We start from the raw sequence: 18,867 nt of genomic DNA, 5'->3' as shown, positions 1-18,867 counted from the left end.
AACTCTTCAAGGTATTTATTAATTTTGAATAAAAGATATAGCAAGTAAGCACTACCTCATTATTTAACTGGACTATTTCTACACAGAACGTACCACTGACAGTTCGTTCGACACTTCACCAGTTGAAGTTGCTTTCATATGAAGAAAAGAACCATAAAAAGCACAGGCCATAGAGAAAACGAAAACGGTTCACATAAAATGACACACAAATGTCCAAGTTCAGGGTTTTGTCCACAATTTGGTAAAAAAAAAATAACTTTTACATGTGTATAGAGATCCATTTAATGACCTGAACACCAGATATGTTCAAACCAGGCATATTTTCACTCAATGGAAAGACATTCGTTTTCAATGGATTATTAACTGTGTTTAAATAGTAAAAGTACAATGCATCAATACAAAAACCGACCAAATGCATTCCAAGCTAGCTACACTTGTTCACAGAAGAGAACTAGTACAAAGTGAATCTCCATACGGGTATTTCTTCACTACTCAAACATATTTGGTTTCAGATCTGAGGTATAACAGTATACAGATACATGTATATTTCCCACATTCTATTTCAGATACACATTCATGTTGTAGAACCCCTCTGTAGTAAAACCCCTCCAGAGTGAAGTTTTGTAGAAAGTAACACCCCCATAAAAAATTGGAATTGGCCAAAGACAACACAGAGTGCATGTGAGTGTGCCTTGTCACTTTCACATATTTTGGCAAAGTGACCAGACGTACTTACAACAGTGCTCTCTTTTGTCTTTGCCCAATAGGTATGTACAAATGTTTCTTTCTTTTTATTCACATCTAGGTTCCATTATTTCTGTTGTTCACATTTTCATTTACTTGGAGTATACAATCAATTACTTGAGTTGATCAGTTGGTTGAAGGTAAATTGTTCTTTGAATTTGTCAAGTTTACTCTTTTGCCAAGTTATCTAGAGATTGACAAGATTGAAGTTTGTTTTATGATGCTTAGATATTTTCATTATTGTTTGTATATTCACTTTTTGTAACTTTGGATGAGATTTAAGATGATATAAGTTTGATTAGTTTTTTAGCAACTTAACTTTAGTTATTCACTTCAGTTATTCATGGAAAGTTTCACTAAGTTTCCTGGATTTGAGGAAAGTTTGGTGAAAGTTTGTGGAGTTGATAACTTGGATTTCATTTATTTAAGAAACTGGACCATGTATGTTTTAAAGTAAATTGTGCTTGTGGATTTTAACATTGAATGTAAGTTTCACCATTTAGCCAAGGAAACTTCCATTGCAAGCACTGAGTGTATATAGATAAGCCGAAGCATGGCCTTGCCACGTTGTGGAGGGCGAATACTAATTAGGCTAGCTAGAACAATGACTTGCTTGTGTGTGTAGTATGGAAAGACCACCTGTCACACAGTAAGGGTAGCACTGGGGGAGCAGTAGTATGCCCCAGGCCATTGACTTGGCTGGAGTTGAGCCATACAGTGGAAAGTCTGTTGCTATAGCAACAAGGGTGCTGGCCAGCCTGAGTAATATGTTTATCTTTAAGATGGCAGATAAGAGTTCTGGTAGTTGTGGCCATGAGATTATTAAGTTAAGTTTCCCCTATAGGTTAGATAGTACATGTAGTTGGCCTTTAGTTTTAAAGTGATGTTTCTCCTGAAGTTTGATAGTATTGGCCATACTGATTTAAAGCGTTGTTATTTAGGAAACTGACTTAACCTTTTTCTTGTACATTGTTTGTTTATTATGATGTTTGAATAAACACTTTCACATATTTTGGCAAAGTGACCAGACGTACTTACAACAGTGTTCTCTTTTGTCTTTGCCCAATAGAAATAACGTTACCACATGACAGCTGGGTAACAAATCTGGCGATCTTGCCAGGACGTAGTAAATGCATGTGAATGCATTACTGCATGGCAGCTATCCTCGTGAACGTCCCTGGCAGCAGATAGTGCCCTGGAACGGCAGGAGGCAGTAAGGATGACCGGTTGGCGTCGGGAGTGAAAGGAGACACCTTGACCTGATTCAGTGACGCAGTTGAGGACGGAGCAGACGAGAGGATGGAGGCCCTGCTAGCATTGCAGCAAAGTGTAGTCAGCCAGATTGGCTGCCTGCAGGAGGAGCAACTACAGCAGGTGTGCACAAAGCTGGGTGTTGATGAACACACTGCCAGCAAGGAGAGTGCACGCCTGGCCCTCATCCGGAGGTTGACCCGCCACCTTAACAGCGAGACCATGGAAGACATGGAGGACAAAGGTCAAAAGGTCTTCGAAGACCTTCGTGACTTCCTGAAGACCATCACTCCAGGAACGTCAAGCGCCTCCAAAGACCCCCCAGCCACCCCAGAGTCAAGCTCGACATCCACAGCGGAACCGGTCCCCAGCCCCCCTGCCCTACCAGTGAACCAAATGGTTGGCCTACTGAAAAAGGAATTTCGAATCAGCGGCCAGGTTGGGGAGCCTGGTCAGAAGGACCGGCTCTCCCACAGTAATCTCATCATGCAGATTGAAAGCGGTTTGCGGAAATCGTACAAGGAGGTTGAGATTGTAGAGGCTGTCATCCGGTCCATCAGCCCAGGCATGCGCTTGAGGAGCTACCTGGAGAGCAAAGAGGGGCTAACCTTGCCAACCCTTCGGGAAATCCTTGAAGCACACTATAGAGAGGGGAATGCCACGGAGATATACCAAGAACTCTCGTCTGCCTCGCAGGGGAGTACGGAGTCAGCACACGACTTCTTGGTGAGGACCCTCGACCTCCGACAGAAGATCCTGAAGGCATCAAAGATGGAGTCCACCATCAAGTATGACCCTGGACTGGTGCAGAACATGTTTCTGCACTCATTGAATACTGGTCTCCAAAACGACAACATTCGAGGCGAGCTGAAGCCATTGCTCTTTGACCCCGCAACCTCAGACGAATCTCTCTTTCGACAACTTAAGATTGCAGAAGGGAGGGAGATCGTGAGACTGGCCAAACAGAAGAAGGCCAAGACAGCCGTAAAGGTCCAGGAAGTGAATGCCGTGGAAAAGCAACAGCTGGACCTGCTGAAGCAACTTCAACAAATTCAGGCAGACTTGGCTGCTCTCAAAGTCTCCAACAAGCAAGCAGCTGAGAAGCCCAAGTCCAGTGAAGGTGGCAGCAGAAACCCTCCATCCCGTGAATGGGGCTGCAGCAGCTGTCGTCAAGCTGGGAAGGGTCCAGAGTGTGACCATTGCTTCACCTGTGGCAGCTCTGAGCACTTCAGAAGGGGCTGCAAGCAACGGAGACAGACCAAGCAGTCGGGAAATGGCAGCAGGGCGAGCGGAGGGGATGCGTAACTGCCCTGACCTCACAACAATCCCCAACAATTCTTAATGATCAACCCCAACCCCATTCACCTAAACCACGACACCAAACGGATGTGCCAGAGAGCGTGGCCCTCATGGCATTGTCAACACAACTCACCCAGCAGGGCTCCAGGTTAGTCAAGCTAGTCGGCCCAAAGTGCACCATCCGGTGCAACCTAGGAGGAAGAGCAACGAAAGCCCTTTGGGACACTGGCGCCCAGGTTTCTCTTGTGTCTTCTTCATGGGTCAGCCAGAACATGCCTTATGCAGTTGTTCGACCAGTGACCGACCTGCTTGAGACTAATACCCTGATGGTGACGACTGCCAATAATGCCCAGCTCCCATACGATGGCTACATTGAAGCAGAATTTCAGCTTCCAGCTGGAAGCCACCAGCCCTTATTGGTTCCAGTGTTGGTGACGAGTGACCCCCTCAGTAACCCTATCATTGGATCCAATGTCCTGGAGGAGTTAGTACGAGACCCTGAGTATTCAGCCAAATCACTGTTGGCAGCCATGGAGGACACCTTTCCTGCCACTGGGAAGCAGAATGTGCAAGCTTTAGTGAACCTACTGCAACAGCCAGAATCATCAAAGCTCTGCACGGTGAAGACGGGCAGGAGAGATGTCACTGTGAAGAAAGGTTCGTGTGCCAGTATTCTATGCCGCGTTCACACCGGAGCACCTGAATCTACGACGGTGATGTTCGAAGCTGATGTAGAACAACAGTGGTCAGATGGCTTGGAGATAGGTGATGCGGTTGTGACAATCCCTAAAGGCAGCTCTTGTCGCATCAACATCCTTGTCTCTAACCCTACTGGCCATGATGTCACCATTAGGAGGAGGACCTGCCTTGGCACTCTACAGGCAATCAAATCGATACTCCCCGCAGAAGTCAAGGGTGCTCTACAACCTACAACCTCAGCAAAGATGGAAGCAGGCACCGCCGCAAGCGTGTCCAACCTCAACAGTGACAGTACCTGGGATCCTCCCATCAACCTTGAGCATCTTTCCGAAGAGCAACGGGTCATAGCAGCAAAGATGCTCCGGGAAGAATCTAGAGCATTTGCCCAGAACGAGCAAGACATGGGAAGCATCGAGAAACTTCAAATGAGTATCACACTCAACGATAATATCCCAGTGCAACGGACCTATCAATCGATACCTCGACCCTTGTACCGTGAAGTTAAAGACTACATCACAGATCTCCTAAACAGAGGATGGATCCAGAAGTCTTCTTCAAGCTATTCTTCTCCAGTCGTCTGCGTGAGAAAGAAAGATGGATCCCTGAGACTGTGTGTGGACTACAGACAGCTCAATCTGAAGACCATCACTGACAGACAGCCCATCCCACGCATACAAGATATGTTAGATAGCTTAGGAGGCAACCGCTGGTTTTCCACCCTAGATCAAGGCAAGGCATATCACCAGGGTTTCATGACAGAGGAAAGCCGTCATCTAACGGCCTTCGTGACTCCCTGGGGTCTTCATGAATGGCTTCGTATACCATTTGGGCTCAAGAATGCACCAGCCGTGTATCAGCGATACATGGAGTCCTGCCTTGATGAGATGAACAACGAGATCTGCATGGTTTACCTCGACGACGTTCTGATTTATAGTACAAGTTTTGAAGACCACGTCGAGAGGGTGAGAAAAGTTCTCCGTCGCATGCAGGAGCATGGTATGAAGTTAAGACCAGCCAAGTGTTCCCTCTTCCAACCACAAGTAAAGTACCTGGGACGTATAGTTTCAGCGGATGGCCACAGCATGGATCCAAAGGAGACGTCGGCACTTGAGGCCCTGAGGCAAAAACGACCAACAACCATCACTGAGGTCCAACAAATCCTTGGTCTTCTTGGCTACTACCGACGCTATGTGCCTAACTTCTCCAAACGTGCTAAAGTGTTGTACGATCTGCTGAAACAAGGCCAACCTGAGACTCAATGTGCTCCCAAAAACCACCATCAACGCAAGAACCTGAAGGGCAAACAGAGCAGGTCCCACAGACGAAAGAATGAACCGATAAGATGGGAGACAATCCATCAGGATGCCCTGGAGTCTATCCTCGACTGTTTGCAGCGACCCCCGGTAATGGCTTATCCCAACTTCTCTCTCCCCTTTGTCCTACACACCGATGCATCCCAAGATGGACTCGGTGCGGTCCTGTATCAGAAGCAAGACGGGAAACTACGAGTCATCGGGTATGGTTCCCGGACGCTAACAGCAGCCGAGAAAAACTACCACATGCATGCCGGGAAGCTCGAGTTTCTTGCTCTCAAATGGGCGGTGACGGAACATTTCCGTGACTACCTGTACTACGCCCAACACACCACCGTATACACAGATAATAACCCCTTAACCTATGTCCTCACCACAGCCAAACTGAATGCTACAGGGCATCGGTGGGTTGCCGAGTTAGCTGACTTCAACTTGGAGATCAAGTACCGACCGGGTAGAGCCAATGGCGATGCAGACACCTTGTCCCGTATCCCACAGAGTGTCGAGCACCTGGAAAGTGTCCACACCGAGGCGGTATCCCCAGATGTAATGAAGGCAACCGGTCAAGGGATTACGGCTCAGTGTAATGGCCAGACAGCTTGGGCACATGCACTCTCCGTCCAAGACTCCACCACAGGAACAGTACAGACACCCATTCAGCAGTTCAGTAAGCAGGAAATCAAGTTGGCCCAAGAGGATGACCCTGGCATCAAAAGGGTACTACACTACAGGACCTTGGGAAGGTTGCCAACACGCAAAGAACGGAAAGGTGAGGCACCGACAGTCATATCACTTCTACACGAGTGGGGAAAGCTCCAGGTAGACGGTGACGGAATCCTCTGGCGGAAGACTGGTGTGCGCACACAACTCGTCCTACCTCAGAAGTTCAAGCAACTGGTCTACACCGAGCTGCATGATCATGCCGGGCACCTTGGGCCAGAAAGAGTAATCCATCTTGCTCGGGAGCGGTTTTACTGGCCTCGTATGGCAGCTGAAATCGAGCACTACATCACAAAAGTGTGCCGATGCATTATCCAGAAGAAGCCAGCCAAACAAACCAGAGCGCCCCTTGTCAACATCACCACAACGCAACCTTTTGAGCTTGTCTCCATCGATTATGTCCACCTGGAGCGGAGCAAGGGCGGGTTTGAGTACATCCTGGTGGTGGTGGATCATTTCACCAGATTCGCCCAAGCGTACCCAACTAAGAACAAAAGCGGGAAGACAGCAGCGGACATAATCTTCAATGATTTCATCCTGAAGTTCGGGTTTCCTAAGAGGCTTCACCACGACCAAGGGCGTGAGTTCGAGAACCATCTCTTTGCCAGGCTGCAAGAATACTCTGGCATAACGAATTCCCGCACGACACCATACCACCCCCAAGGAAACGGTCAAGTTGAACGCTTCAACAGGACTTTACTTGGGATGTTGAGGACCCTCCCTGAGACACAGAAGAGTGACTGGAAGTCTGCCGTTAACAAGATGGTGCACGCTTACAACTGCACAAAACATGAGACCACCGAGTACTCGCCGTTTTACCTCTTGTACGGTAGACATCCTCGCCTTCCAATCGACCTGGCTTTTGGGTTTGAAAGACGAGAGGGACATGGCGTCACCAGCCGAGAATATTCGCAACGCTGGCAGAACGAGATGCGAGAAGCCTACAAGGTAGCAGCCCAAAATTCACACCAGACAGGACAGCGCAGCAAGGCTTACTATGACCGGAGAGCACGGAGTACCATCCTAGCCCCAGGTGACCGAGTTCTTGTTAGGAATTTGGCAAGAGCTGAGGGCCCGTCCAAGCTCCGAGCGTACTGGGAAGACAGGATCTACCGAGTTGTCACCCAGAAGGGTGAAGACATCCCAGTCTATGAGGTCCAACCCGAGAGTGGTCAGGGCAGGAGCAGGGTACTGCACCGGAACTTACTGTTGCCATGCGACTTCATCAGTGGGGACAACAGTCAAGTTGGTACTCATACCTCACCCCAGCAATCTCAGCCTAGACAGCCCAAAGCTGCTCCCAGACAACTCAACAACACTCCACCTGATGAGAGCCAAGCCGTACATCCGCCACCTGCAGAGAGTGAGGATGAGGACGATGATCTACCAGTCATCGTAATCCACCCTTCTAAAGTCAGCTATGCAGAAGGAGCGACAACAGAGTACCCTCAAGCCGTCTCAACAGTCCCCCCAGCGGATGCAGCACTTTCGGAACACGGTGACTTGCAGTTTCCAGCCACTGATGCAGATGAGGGTACAGATATGCTTCAGCCCCAGGAAGGAGTAGAAACAACTACACCAACTGTGCCATCTGCCCAACCTACTACAACGTCAGCCATGACAGAGGTAGGACCATCTCCAATGCTGGATAGTATGGAACATCACGTGAGTGGCATAACCCAAGATGCAGGTGATGAGGAGATTCATCGACCCCTTCGCGACAGACACCCTCCAACGGTGTTAACTTATGACAGGCTTGGGACACCATCTTTTCAACCAACCATGCTGAACTCAGTGGCAGTCCCTACTATGGTACCAATGTCTCATCAGTACCCCCAGCAGCCAGTTGCACAAGTCCCGTCACAACAGCAGTTCTTTCATCCATTCTATCCTGGACAACCCTTTTGGCAGCATCCAGTGCAAGAGCCTTACCAGCCATGGAATCCTTCACCTTACTGGATGGAGCCTGGGCAAGTGAGACCATAAGCTGTAATATAGCGACCATCAATGCGGAGACATGGTGTGGCAAGACAGATGACGAGAGATAGTAATCGTGTTGCACAATGAGCGGAAGGAGAGTCAGCAAGGACCAGGAGTACTCTCTTCAGAAGATGAGCGTGCACATGAATACCAAGTTTGCACTACAACCCAACAATGTTGAGAAACCTGTCCATTTACCTGATTGGTCTGTGAGACCTAGGACGAGATATCCATGGAGACTGGATCCCCTCCACTGGATCTCATCCCGGCACCAGAGGAGCTACTGGGAAAACTCATCTGGACGGCAGGACGTTCCTGCGCGAATGGACTGTAATTCCCATGTAGTGCGATGTCCACCATGATACTGTTTGGAAACGGGATTCTCCAAAGAACTGTATATAGATCAATGTTTGACCGATAAAATGTCGTGACGACATTTCTTTTTGGAGGGGAGTGTTGTAGAACCCCTCTGTAGTAAAACCCCTCCAGAGTGAAGTTTTGTAGAAAGTAACACCCCCATAAAAAATTGGAATTGGCCAAAGACAACACAGAGTGCATGTGAGTGTGCCTTGTCACTTTCACATATTTTGGCAAAGTGACCAGACGTACTTACAACAGTGCTCTCTTTTGTCTTTGCCCAATAGGTATGTACAAATGTTTCTTTCTTTTTATTCACATCTAGGTTCCATTATTTCTGTTGTTCACATTTTCATTTACTTGGAGTATACAATCAATTACTTGAGTTGATCAGTTGGTTGAAGGTAAATTGTTCTTTGAATTTGTCAAGTTTACTCTTTTGCCAAGTTATCTAGAGATTGACAAGATTGAAGTTTGTTTTATGATGCTTAGATATTTTCATTATTGTTTGTATATTCACTTTTTGTAACTTTGGATGAGATTTAAGATGATATAAGTTTGATTAGTTTTTTAGCAACTTAACTTTAGTTATTCACTTCAGTTATTCATGGAAAGTTTCACTAAGTTTCCTGGATTTGAGGAAAGTTTGGTGAAAGTTTGTGGAGTTGATAACTTGGATTTCATTTATTTAAGAAACTGGACCATGTATGTTTTAAAGTAAATTGTGCTTGTGGATTTTAACATTGAATGTAAGTTTCACCATTTAGCCAAGGAAACTTCCATTGCAAGCACTGAGTGTATATAGATAAGCCGAAGCATGGCCTTGCCACGTTGTGGAGGGCGAATACTAATTAGGCTAGCTAGAACAATGACTTGCTTGTGTGTGTAGTATGGAAAGACCACCTGTCACACAGTAAGGGTAGCACTGGGGGAGCAGTAGTATGCCCCAGGCCATTGACTTGGCTGGAGTTGAGCCATACAGTGGAAAGTCTGTTGCTATAGCAACAAGGGTGCTGGCCAGCCTGAGTAATATGTTTATCTTTAAGATGGCAGATAAGAGTTCTGGTAGTTGTGGCCATGAGATTATTAAGTTAAGTTTCCCCTATAGGTTAGATAGTACATGTAGTTGGCCTTTAGTTTTAAAGTGATGTTTCTCCTGAAGTTTGATAGTATTGGCCATACTGATTTAAAGCGTTGTTATTTAGGAAACTGACTTAACCTTTTTCTTGTACATTGTTTGTTTATTATGATGTTTGAATAAACACTTTCACATATTTTGGCAAAGTGACCAGACGTACTTACAACAGTGTTCTCTTTTGTCTTTGCCCAATAGAAATAACGTTACCACATGACAGCTGGGTAACAATACAATAAGATGCATACACATTGTAGCAATAAGATGCATACACATTGTAGCAAAATTACAATATCGTGTAGTCTACGCTACCGGAGGTACTAGTTCTAAAATCGAAGGTGCCAATATGTGGCAGGTGGACTGATGCAAACTCAGCTCCTTGGATGTACTGAGCCTCAGAGTAGACCGGATGTCCAGATGCCAGATGAGAAAGATGACCAGGAACTGACGATTCGGGTGGCAGTCTAGGATCGGTCAGTTGGGGTGACACTCTGTAGTCTATGGGTTGACCGGCCATTCTGCATTCTACTGGCTGACCGGTCAGTCTATTGTCCATTTGAGTTAACACCCTGTTGTCAACGTGTTGGTTGGGTTGTGGCCCAGCATCTAGCTGCGCTGTTGTCATCTGCATCTGGGTATCCTGCTCAATGCTGACACCATCCACCGCTGCAGGCCAGGAGGTTTTGGGATTGTTGACCCGAAAGCCGTTTTTCTTGACGTTTGTTTGAGGCTGCGAGTAGGGCACACTGTCAAACACTGGTTGGGGTTCTGCAGCAGCAGTGGTGGTGGTTGTAGTCGTGGTTGAGCCAGCAGTGTCGGAGGGCTCCTTGTTATGCTTGCGCTCTTGATGCCGCTTCATGCTGGAGCTGTGCTTGAAGTCCTTCCCGCACAGATTGCAACGGTAGCAGCGCTCGTCGCTGTGACTGCGCTGGTGTCGGCTCAGCTGGTTTTTGCGGATGAATGCCTTCTGGCATTTGTCACACTTAAACGGTTTCAGTTCACCGTGGGTCAGGATGTGAACTTTCAGATGGCAGCTTTGCTTGAAGGCCTTGCTGCACAAGTGGCAGCCGTACGGCCTCTTACTGCTGTGAGTCGCCTTGTGCGAAACCAGGCTACCTCGGTACTTAAACGACTTGCCACAGAAACACACAAATGGCCTGTCATCTGCGTGCATGACCTTGTGCCTCTTAAGGTAAAACTCCTGACTGAAGCTTTTCCCGCAAATGCCGCATTTGTACGGCTTCTCGGTGTTGTGGATGGCTTCGTGGACTTTGACATGTGACAACTGAGCAAAGTTCTTCCCACAGTAGTTGCAGAGGTACGGTCGCTCTTTTGTGTGGCTGTTGCGGTGCACGTACAGGTTACTCCGGCAGCGGAAGGCCTTGCCACAATACTCGCAGAGAAATGGCTGCTCTCTCGTGTGCACCCTCATGTGGACCTTCCAGCTGTGGGTCAGCATAAACTGCTTGTTGCAAACCACACATGTGATTGGCTTCTTGGCTTCCCCGCGACCTCGACTGTTCTCAGAGTGAGCGTCTCCCTCCATTTGTTCCCCTGGAGGTGGTCTCTCGCTACAGGAAGTCCGCTGGTGGTACTTGCGATTGGAATTATGGTTAAATCCCTTACCGCAGTACCAGCATTTGTAAGGTTTCTCCTTTGTGTGTGACATGATGTGGCTTTTCAGATGGGCGCTGGTCAGGAAGCTCTTTGGACACACCTTACAGACAAACTTCCGTTCGTTGCTGTACTTCCTGAAATGATACAATGCCTGACCAGATTGCTTGAAGACCACATGGCAGTCACGGCATTTGTACGTTCCCTCTTCTTCATTGTAGTCTGATCGATGCTCCTTCCGTTGCCCAATTTGGTCAATGTCTACGTCCCCGTCTGTTTCTGCCTCTTGTTGTTGGTTCCTTCTCTCGTGCATTTTCTGGTGTTTCTCATAGTACATCTTCAGCTTAAACTCCTTGCCGCACTCCTCACACTTGTAGAGCTTCATTGTGGATAGTGCCAGTTTGCTTTCTGGATCCACGCCGAGGCATCCGTTCCTCTGGTGGGTCTTTAGGTTGCACTTATAGTTGAAGCCCTTCCCGCATCCCTCACAGGAAAGTGGCTTCTCTGAGATGTGGACCAGTTCGTGAGCCTTTAGGTGAGGGCTTGTCAGGAAGGCCTTCTTGCAAACCTTGCAGACAAACTGCCTCGCATTGCTGACCTTCTTCTGGTGGTAAAGGGTCTGCCCCTTCTGTTTGAAAGTCTTCCCACAGTCTTGACACTGGTACAGTCTGATGTCCTTATTATAAATACACTGATGTTGCACCTGTCCCTGTTCAATCCCATTTGGGCTGTCAATTTCATTGTCAATTTCTTCCCGCTCCTCATCAAGCGACGATTCCCCACCTTCCACTGTACTTGCTTTTGCTTGGTTATTGTATCTCCTGGAGCTCTTCCTAATATTGTCCTCAACGCCTGTGATTTGAGGGCACTTCTTCTGATGGCATGTTAGATTGCTCTTGTAGTTAAACTCCCTCCCACAGCCGTCACACTTTAATGTCCTTGTGGTAGAATGAGTCAACATGTGGGCCTTCAAGTGAGCACTAGTGAGGTAGCTGTTAGAGCATTTAGTGCACGGATAAGCCCTAGAGTTGGTTTCCTTTTTCTGGTGGTAAATTGTCTGTCCCTTCTGCCTGAATGTCTTTCCGCAGTCCTGGCATCTATAGAGGCCTTCTTTTCTGACAAAGACGGATTCGTGTCGCAGGTCTGATTTTCTTTGGTCTTCCCTGACATGATTACTGACGGCATCTGGCTGTGTTGATTTAGACTTCCCCCTGCGACTTTGACGATGCTGAGTGTGTGTCTTCTCATGATTGGTTAAGAATCCCTTTTTCTTGAACTGTTTATCACAGTGCCTGCACTTGAAGCTAGGGGTGTTTCTGTGGACTGCGGTGTGTTCCCTGAGCTCAGCCTTGGAGCTGAAAGTCTCGAAACAGATCTCACAGTCAAACTCCCTCTCAGTCTCGCGATGAGTTCTCTCGTGATCCAGAGCATCCTGTTTCTTAGCGAAGCCTCTTCCACAATCCTTACAAGTAAATAAGGCCTTCCTAGTACGGAAGCACCGGTGATTTTTTAGGGCATCTGGTGAGTTGTAATCTCTCCCGCAGTCTTTGCAATAGTTCTCCCTCTGCATGACATGCTGTTGTTGGTGCTCTCTCAGCAGGTCTTCGTTGCAGAAGCTCTCAAAGCACTCTTCACACTTGTAAGTCCGTTCCGGTTTCCCTTTACCTCTCCCGCGATGCACCTTCCGTTCGTGCTGTTGAAGCTGCAACACAGTGGCAAAGCACTCGCTGCAATGCTCACACGAGTACTCGATCCGAATTTTTTTCAAGTGGCTGTACCGATGCTTCTGCAAGATGCTCTGGCGCCGGAAGGCCTTCCCGCAGTGCTTACAGGTGAACATCTGCCCCGCTTTGTGCAGCTTTTCATGTTGCTGGAAGCTCTGGAGGTTCCTGAAGATCCGCCCGCAGTGAGGACAGGTGTAGCGCCGGCTGTCTGAGTGCGTGGCAAAGTGACTGCTCAGCAAACTCTCACTACTGAAGCCTTTGCAGCAGATGCCGCACACAAACTGACTCTCCGCCTTGTGGGTGAGTTGGTGTGCCTTCAGAGAGATGCCGTTTGCAAATGTAAGGTCACATTCCAGACACTTTAAGGAAGGCTCATCTTGACAGGTACTTCTCTGGGATGAAGGGCTCTCCACCAGCATTTCAGTTACCTCATTACCTGGCTGACCTTCAACGGACCTGCAAACCTCTGCATCTCCAGATGATTGAATTGGAGGGATTTCAGAGAGGTCAGCATTATCCAGAGAACACTGTCCAACAACAGACTGTAGCTGGCAGGACTCAGATTGGTCTGAAAAGACACAAGCAACAAATAGATGAGAAGGGGTGACTTGATATTTACCTCAAGGTCTTGTGAGGTTTTACAGGGTTTAACCTCGGGGATCCACCTCAAATTACCCTTTGTTCAAATTTTGCACTTTTTCCTAAAAATCCTCTTACAGCTGCTTGAGGGGAACTCCCTTTTCACATGCATAACATCCTGTAAGTTTATTGGGGTTGTGCCACAGGGCAATATAAAGTAACAATAACTAGTAAGCTGGCTAATCATAAGCGATTAACCTGTTTGGCACACATGCACAAACACAAAGACAGTTTGAAATTTGGTATGGTTTATCTATAACTATTAGTATTCCAAACTGATGGTGAATGAAGCCAATGTGAATGAAACTGAAATACACAATCAATAAATGGGCCTTTCATTTTGCCCTGCACATAAAAATCACAGGTCTGTGTACACCCTGGCAATGTTTTGTATGTATGAGGTTTTTGTGCACAAGTCTGTAGCTTCACAAGAACACTATGCACATGAAGGCAATGGCATTCAAATCGTCACCGTTTTGACGAAGTGACAAATCCGTCCACAACCGAGATTGTAAGCAATCAGAGATTTTCGAACATTCTAACATTTTATGATGTCCTTTACATGATGTCCTCAACATGATTAACACAGTTTGAGAAACAAAATTCCTTCGTTTATTAATTATGCTAATTACACAAAGAAATGAAAGTGCAACGCACTAGTTTTTTTGTTTTGACGAAGTGATTCAGCGGCCTCCATGTAATTACTTTCTGTAGCCACATAATAGAACACTCCCCCCCCCCCTGCCCTTAGATCAATCACAGCCTGGATTAATGTCCAACATACATGCACCAAAGTCCAGCATGCGTGCTTGTGCAAAACATATGTGACTAGGAACATGTAGTGTGGCATTGGAGAAGCGCTCATGTTGTTGCCCATGATACACTGTCCATGGATCAGTTTATTGCTGTAGCCACACAATGTATACGCTCCCTATCAGACCATTGAACACAAACATTCTAGATTGGACCTCATTTTATAAATCAGAACAAAGACTCACCAGTGTTATTGACAACAGGAACTACGTCCACCCCAGTCTGCTTACTCTCAAGACCTAATGAGGACAGATTCTCCACAGGGGAACTGCCGATAGCATCTTGGATGTCATCTCTGAGGAGTGACATTGTTGGATCCATGGCAATATCTGAACGGCGGACCAAAATAACATTTGTAATAATTAAGGAAGTAACTTTCACGTGGCTAACCTTTAAAATTGAAAAAAAATACCATTGTTCACTATTTTGGGCATGGTAAAAGTTTCATGAAGCATGAAGTCAGTGGAAAGAGGGATTGGCAGTCTAACCCTCCCCCCCCCCCAAAAAAAAATGCCCCCCCCCCCCCCCCCCCCCCCGGCAGCTCACATCTACTCTCCCTTTGAACCAAAGGTGGATCTGCCCCGTGAAAGCCCTTGTGAAGTAATAGTGGCTACTATCTATCTTCAAAAATCCTGCAAAAATCTGGGTGAGCGTTGCCTAGTGGTTAGGATTCGAGACTCATGCTCAGAGGGTCAGGGTTCGAATCCAGCTGCTGACCACATGTTGCGTCCTTGGGCAAGCCACTTCACCCTCACTTGCCTCTCTCCACCCAGGAGTATAAATGGGTACCAGCACTAGCTGGGGAGTAACCTGCGATGGACTGGCATCCCATCCAGGGGGTGTAGAAATATTCTAAGTCATTTTGTGCGACTGAAACCGGAGATAAATGTCAGCCTGTTGGGCCATATTGGCTCATGACAGACTTTACTTTTTACAATCCTAACCTCCACAAAGTGAACAGAATATATTTTGGATTATGTTGATGTTAGGACGAAGTATAATGCTGCTTTGTACATTAGGATGTAGTAGCAAAATGCCATAAAACACCACAAATACTGGACACTAATGAGCTAGACTACTGCATACTTCAAATTACTACTAGGAGTATTTTTATCTATATAGCTTTAGGGAGGTTTAAGGTTTCATATCTATGCAATTGCAACTCTACTGATTTGCATTCATGAAGTTTCTCAGTTGCCAGACTATGGGCTCCATGCACAAGTACCCCCTCAACGGTAAGAACAGGAGAGTTGGGGAGACCACTAGGAGAGACATTCCAATGCATTGCCAACGACGCCTGACACTAATGCGAAGACTTTATGCTTTGTGCACAATCAGAATGAAATAAGTCGTGCATACTTTGCGCTATATGCATGCGAATCAGTATGGACATGCGTTGCGTCCCATCAACTGGGCTCTCGAAAGTGAAGGGCCCTCTCTTGTCCGCGTATGGAGCCCATAGATAGCACAATACCAACCCAAAGCATGATAAGTACATCAACATAAGTACACTGCACCTGATGAGTTCTGGACGAGTGAAGATCCAACGTTGTCATGTGTAGTCTCTGGCACTGATCCAAATGCTGCACTACTGTCAGCGGCAGACAATGATAATAGACCATCGTCGGACAGACACTCACTATCGATGTCTCTATTTAGCAATTGATCTGCAAAAGAGTTTCATTAGAATATTAAATAAGATTTGCTGTGTCAATAAATGGGTTTTGAGTGAGTTTGAATGAGTTTATCCACAAGTAATGTTTTGTATACACTGGTATTTCACAGTTGTGTTAAAAAAATATGACAAATGAATTTGCATGGTGCAAGGTGTACATCTTGGTCATTCTATACATTTAGGGTCCTGTCCCTGTTACATTACCTTGGCACTTTGTTATTTGCCAAAAAGTACATGACACAAATGATTTCACCACAAATATTGCATACATGGCAATCCGGAGGTCACAGGTTCAAATCCCACTACAGTCAATTTCTTTGTTCAACTTTACAATTATTACAAGCATAGAATGATATCCAAACCTGGAACACTTGATTTAGTGTTGGCTTCCACCAATTCATCGACAATCTCCTCATTGATGGCAACTGTGTTGAAACCCCCCTCCAGATCCGGTGGACTCGCCCCAGATGACCCGTCCATCACAGACATTGCTCACTTCCAATCAAATTAACATCTGTAAATAAACAAGATAGAGTAAGCTTAATGAAGCTGGTCCCAGAGTACACATAAATCTATCCAATAAACACTTTCAAGGTAATATGCGCCATCTTGTTCATGGGGCAAAAAGAACATGTGTTGCTAGACACGGGCGTATTTTGGAACGAACGCATGATAACTTGGAAGCGCAAAAGGTTTTGATTGACGATGCGTACACAGCAACGCATGTAAGTTTGCCCTGTAAGCAAGATGGCACGTTACCATGGAAACTGCGTATTGATTTGGAATGGATAAAAAGTTCATAGAATAAGTGGTAGTGTTATAAAAAAAAATGTATGCACTGTCATAATTACAAAATATTTTGTCAGTTTGAGCATTTACGTTTTTGTCGACATATTCTGCCTTAGAATAGCACTAACCAAAGCAAGCAAGAGTCATCTTTTTAAGGTATTTTTTTTATAAACTTGAACCTTTTCTTGTGATTAGAATGAACCTTTCCTACAGTGGCTCTTTTAAAGTCCCAGGCAATTCTGAGAACAAATATTCAGATATTGTGCAAATGGTTAAACTCCCAAAGTAGCAGAACCTGCCAATTTTTTTTACCTCAATTTCTGATCTTGCAAAGAAATTGATCAACTGATCAATGATCAACCAATGGCATAAATCTATGCACTGCAACTTTTATAAAAACATGAGAAGAAAATATAAAATTAGAAGGTAAAAAAGTGAATTTGAACATTATGAAATTCGGACTTTATTTCCCTTATAAAAAAAATCCTCCAAAGCCTCAGGTTAGAAAAGGAAAAAAATTCAAGTGCAAAACTGAGATGCGAACCCGCAACCTCGCGGTGTAAAATCCTAGCCTCTATCGACTGAGCTGTCGCACTGCTCGCTAAAACGTGGGGAAACAAATAATTATATACCTGCGTGCGTATCAAAAATGTATCGTAGAGGGCGCTAAACAACGGCTGCCGTAACGATAGCCACTTCGATAATTGAAAGCTCATTGAAGGCGCATGGACACGCATGGACCCGGGCGCACGACGCTCGCGTGTTAATTTATGATAGTGGATATTTTGCCGGAGGTAATGACGGCAAACTAACGATTACTAAAGGTTTGCCGGCGGCAATCCATATCAACAGAGGGCGCTGTACTCTTTAAAATAGGGCTGAATTATAAGATGTATTAAATTCCCACCAAAAGTTGTGTAGCACGTTTGGTGTAATGGTTAAGCAAAGGCTCTAGTAAGCGGGATGACTCGCGTTCGATTCCGACCGCACCACATTTTTAAGTTTTTTTTTCTCATCCCCAAATAAATAAGAATATTCTTCTTTTATTATTTTAACATGTCTCAAACATTTTTTGCAGAGTATTACATTTTCTTTTTCAGATTTGTGGCTCTGGAGGATTTTTTTTAAAAGGGAAATAAAGTCCGAAATTATAAAATGGTCTGAATCCCATCTTGTGAATACGAGGTAACAACGATAATTTTGGCATGGAGCCAGACTAAAACTTGTCACCGGAAAATGTTGAAGTACAAAAAAACAGTAACTGCGCATGTTCAGTGCATATCCGGCAAACTAACGTTTACTAAAGGTTTGCCGTCTCCGGCAAAATATACATTGCCTTAAATTATAGGGCCTAAATACAAAAATACAAGCAGAATGGGCGTCTGCGTAACATCGCGTATCATCACGTCAGCGATTTTATTCCAAATGATTGTAGACATGGACTACGTCATCGAGATACTGAAGTGGCTTATTTGACAGGTCTGGCATGTCTAGCGTGTCTAGAGTTTGATGGCGAAGTGACTGACATTTGTTTGTGTGTGGCCATTATCACGATAATGGAGGCCCGGGCAGCCAGACACGCTGAGCATGCTGAGCATGATTATTTACAAGATAAACCAAAAAAATAAACCAAAAACAACAGCTTTTCTAACTAGAATCGTACACTACATAATGCATGTTAAATTCATTTGATATTTGTACATAAAAAGCTGTAAATTCGTCTTTTTCCTTACCCCTTTCCATCCTTTTCCGCAGTGCGAGCAATCTGCACATAACACAATGGCGCCCATCATAGACTAGCAAACAGTCGATTGTGCTTAAAAGTACGCGAGCATTTGACTCCGCTAAAACTAGACGCTGCCCTCAAGTGAAAGTTCGGCAACAGTCGGTCAATTTTAGGAATATTGTTTCGCGCTCCTTGTGCTGCACATGGAGGAAGGAACAAAATGTAATAATATCCTGTTTACGTCGTATACAAAGTCTATTGGAAGTCATAACAATTTTAAGAAGTTTTTTCTTTTCTTTTGTTTTAGGAATATCCTGCTGAAATTGTTCATACAACACCCCCCCCCCCAAAAAAATAAAGATAGAACATCAGAGGGACTATTAATCCAT

At 45.6% G+C, this 18,867-nt stretch overlaps 1 protein-coding gene across 1 annotated transcript; it reads right to left on the bottom strand.

Annotated features, from left to right (window-relative positions):
- On the bottom strand, positions 1-18,633 carry LOC119743062 (zinc finger protein 160-like). Its single transcript, XM_038219405.1, has 6 exons — positions 18,486-18,633; positions 16,326-16,477; positions 15,806-15,955; positions 14,474-14,617; positions 9,731-13,404; positions 1-578 (listed from the first exon to the last, which is right to left on the bottom strand). Exons 2-5 carry the CDS (start codon positions 16,450-16,452, stop codon positions 9,785-9,787), a joined length of 4,041 nt encoding a protein of 1,346 aa, XP_038075333.1. The 5' UTR covers positions 16,453-16,477; positions 18,486-18,633; the 3' UTR covers positions 1-578; positions 9,731-9,784.
- Positions 18,634-18,867: the final 234 nt, after the last annotated feature.

This window comes from Patiria miniata, unplaced genomic scaffold, assembly GCF_015706575.1.
Source record: "Patiria miniata isolate m_02_andy unplaced genomic scaffold, ASM1570657v1 HiC_scaffold_6, whole genome shotgun sequence".
NCBI lineage: Eukaryota > Metazoa > Echinodermata > Asteroidea > Valvatida > Asterinidae > Patiria > Patiria miniata.
Note: the sequence above shows the minus strand (reverse complement) of the source record. Positions and strands in the feature narration are given on the sequence as shown.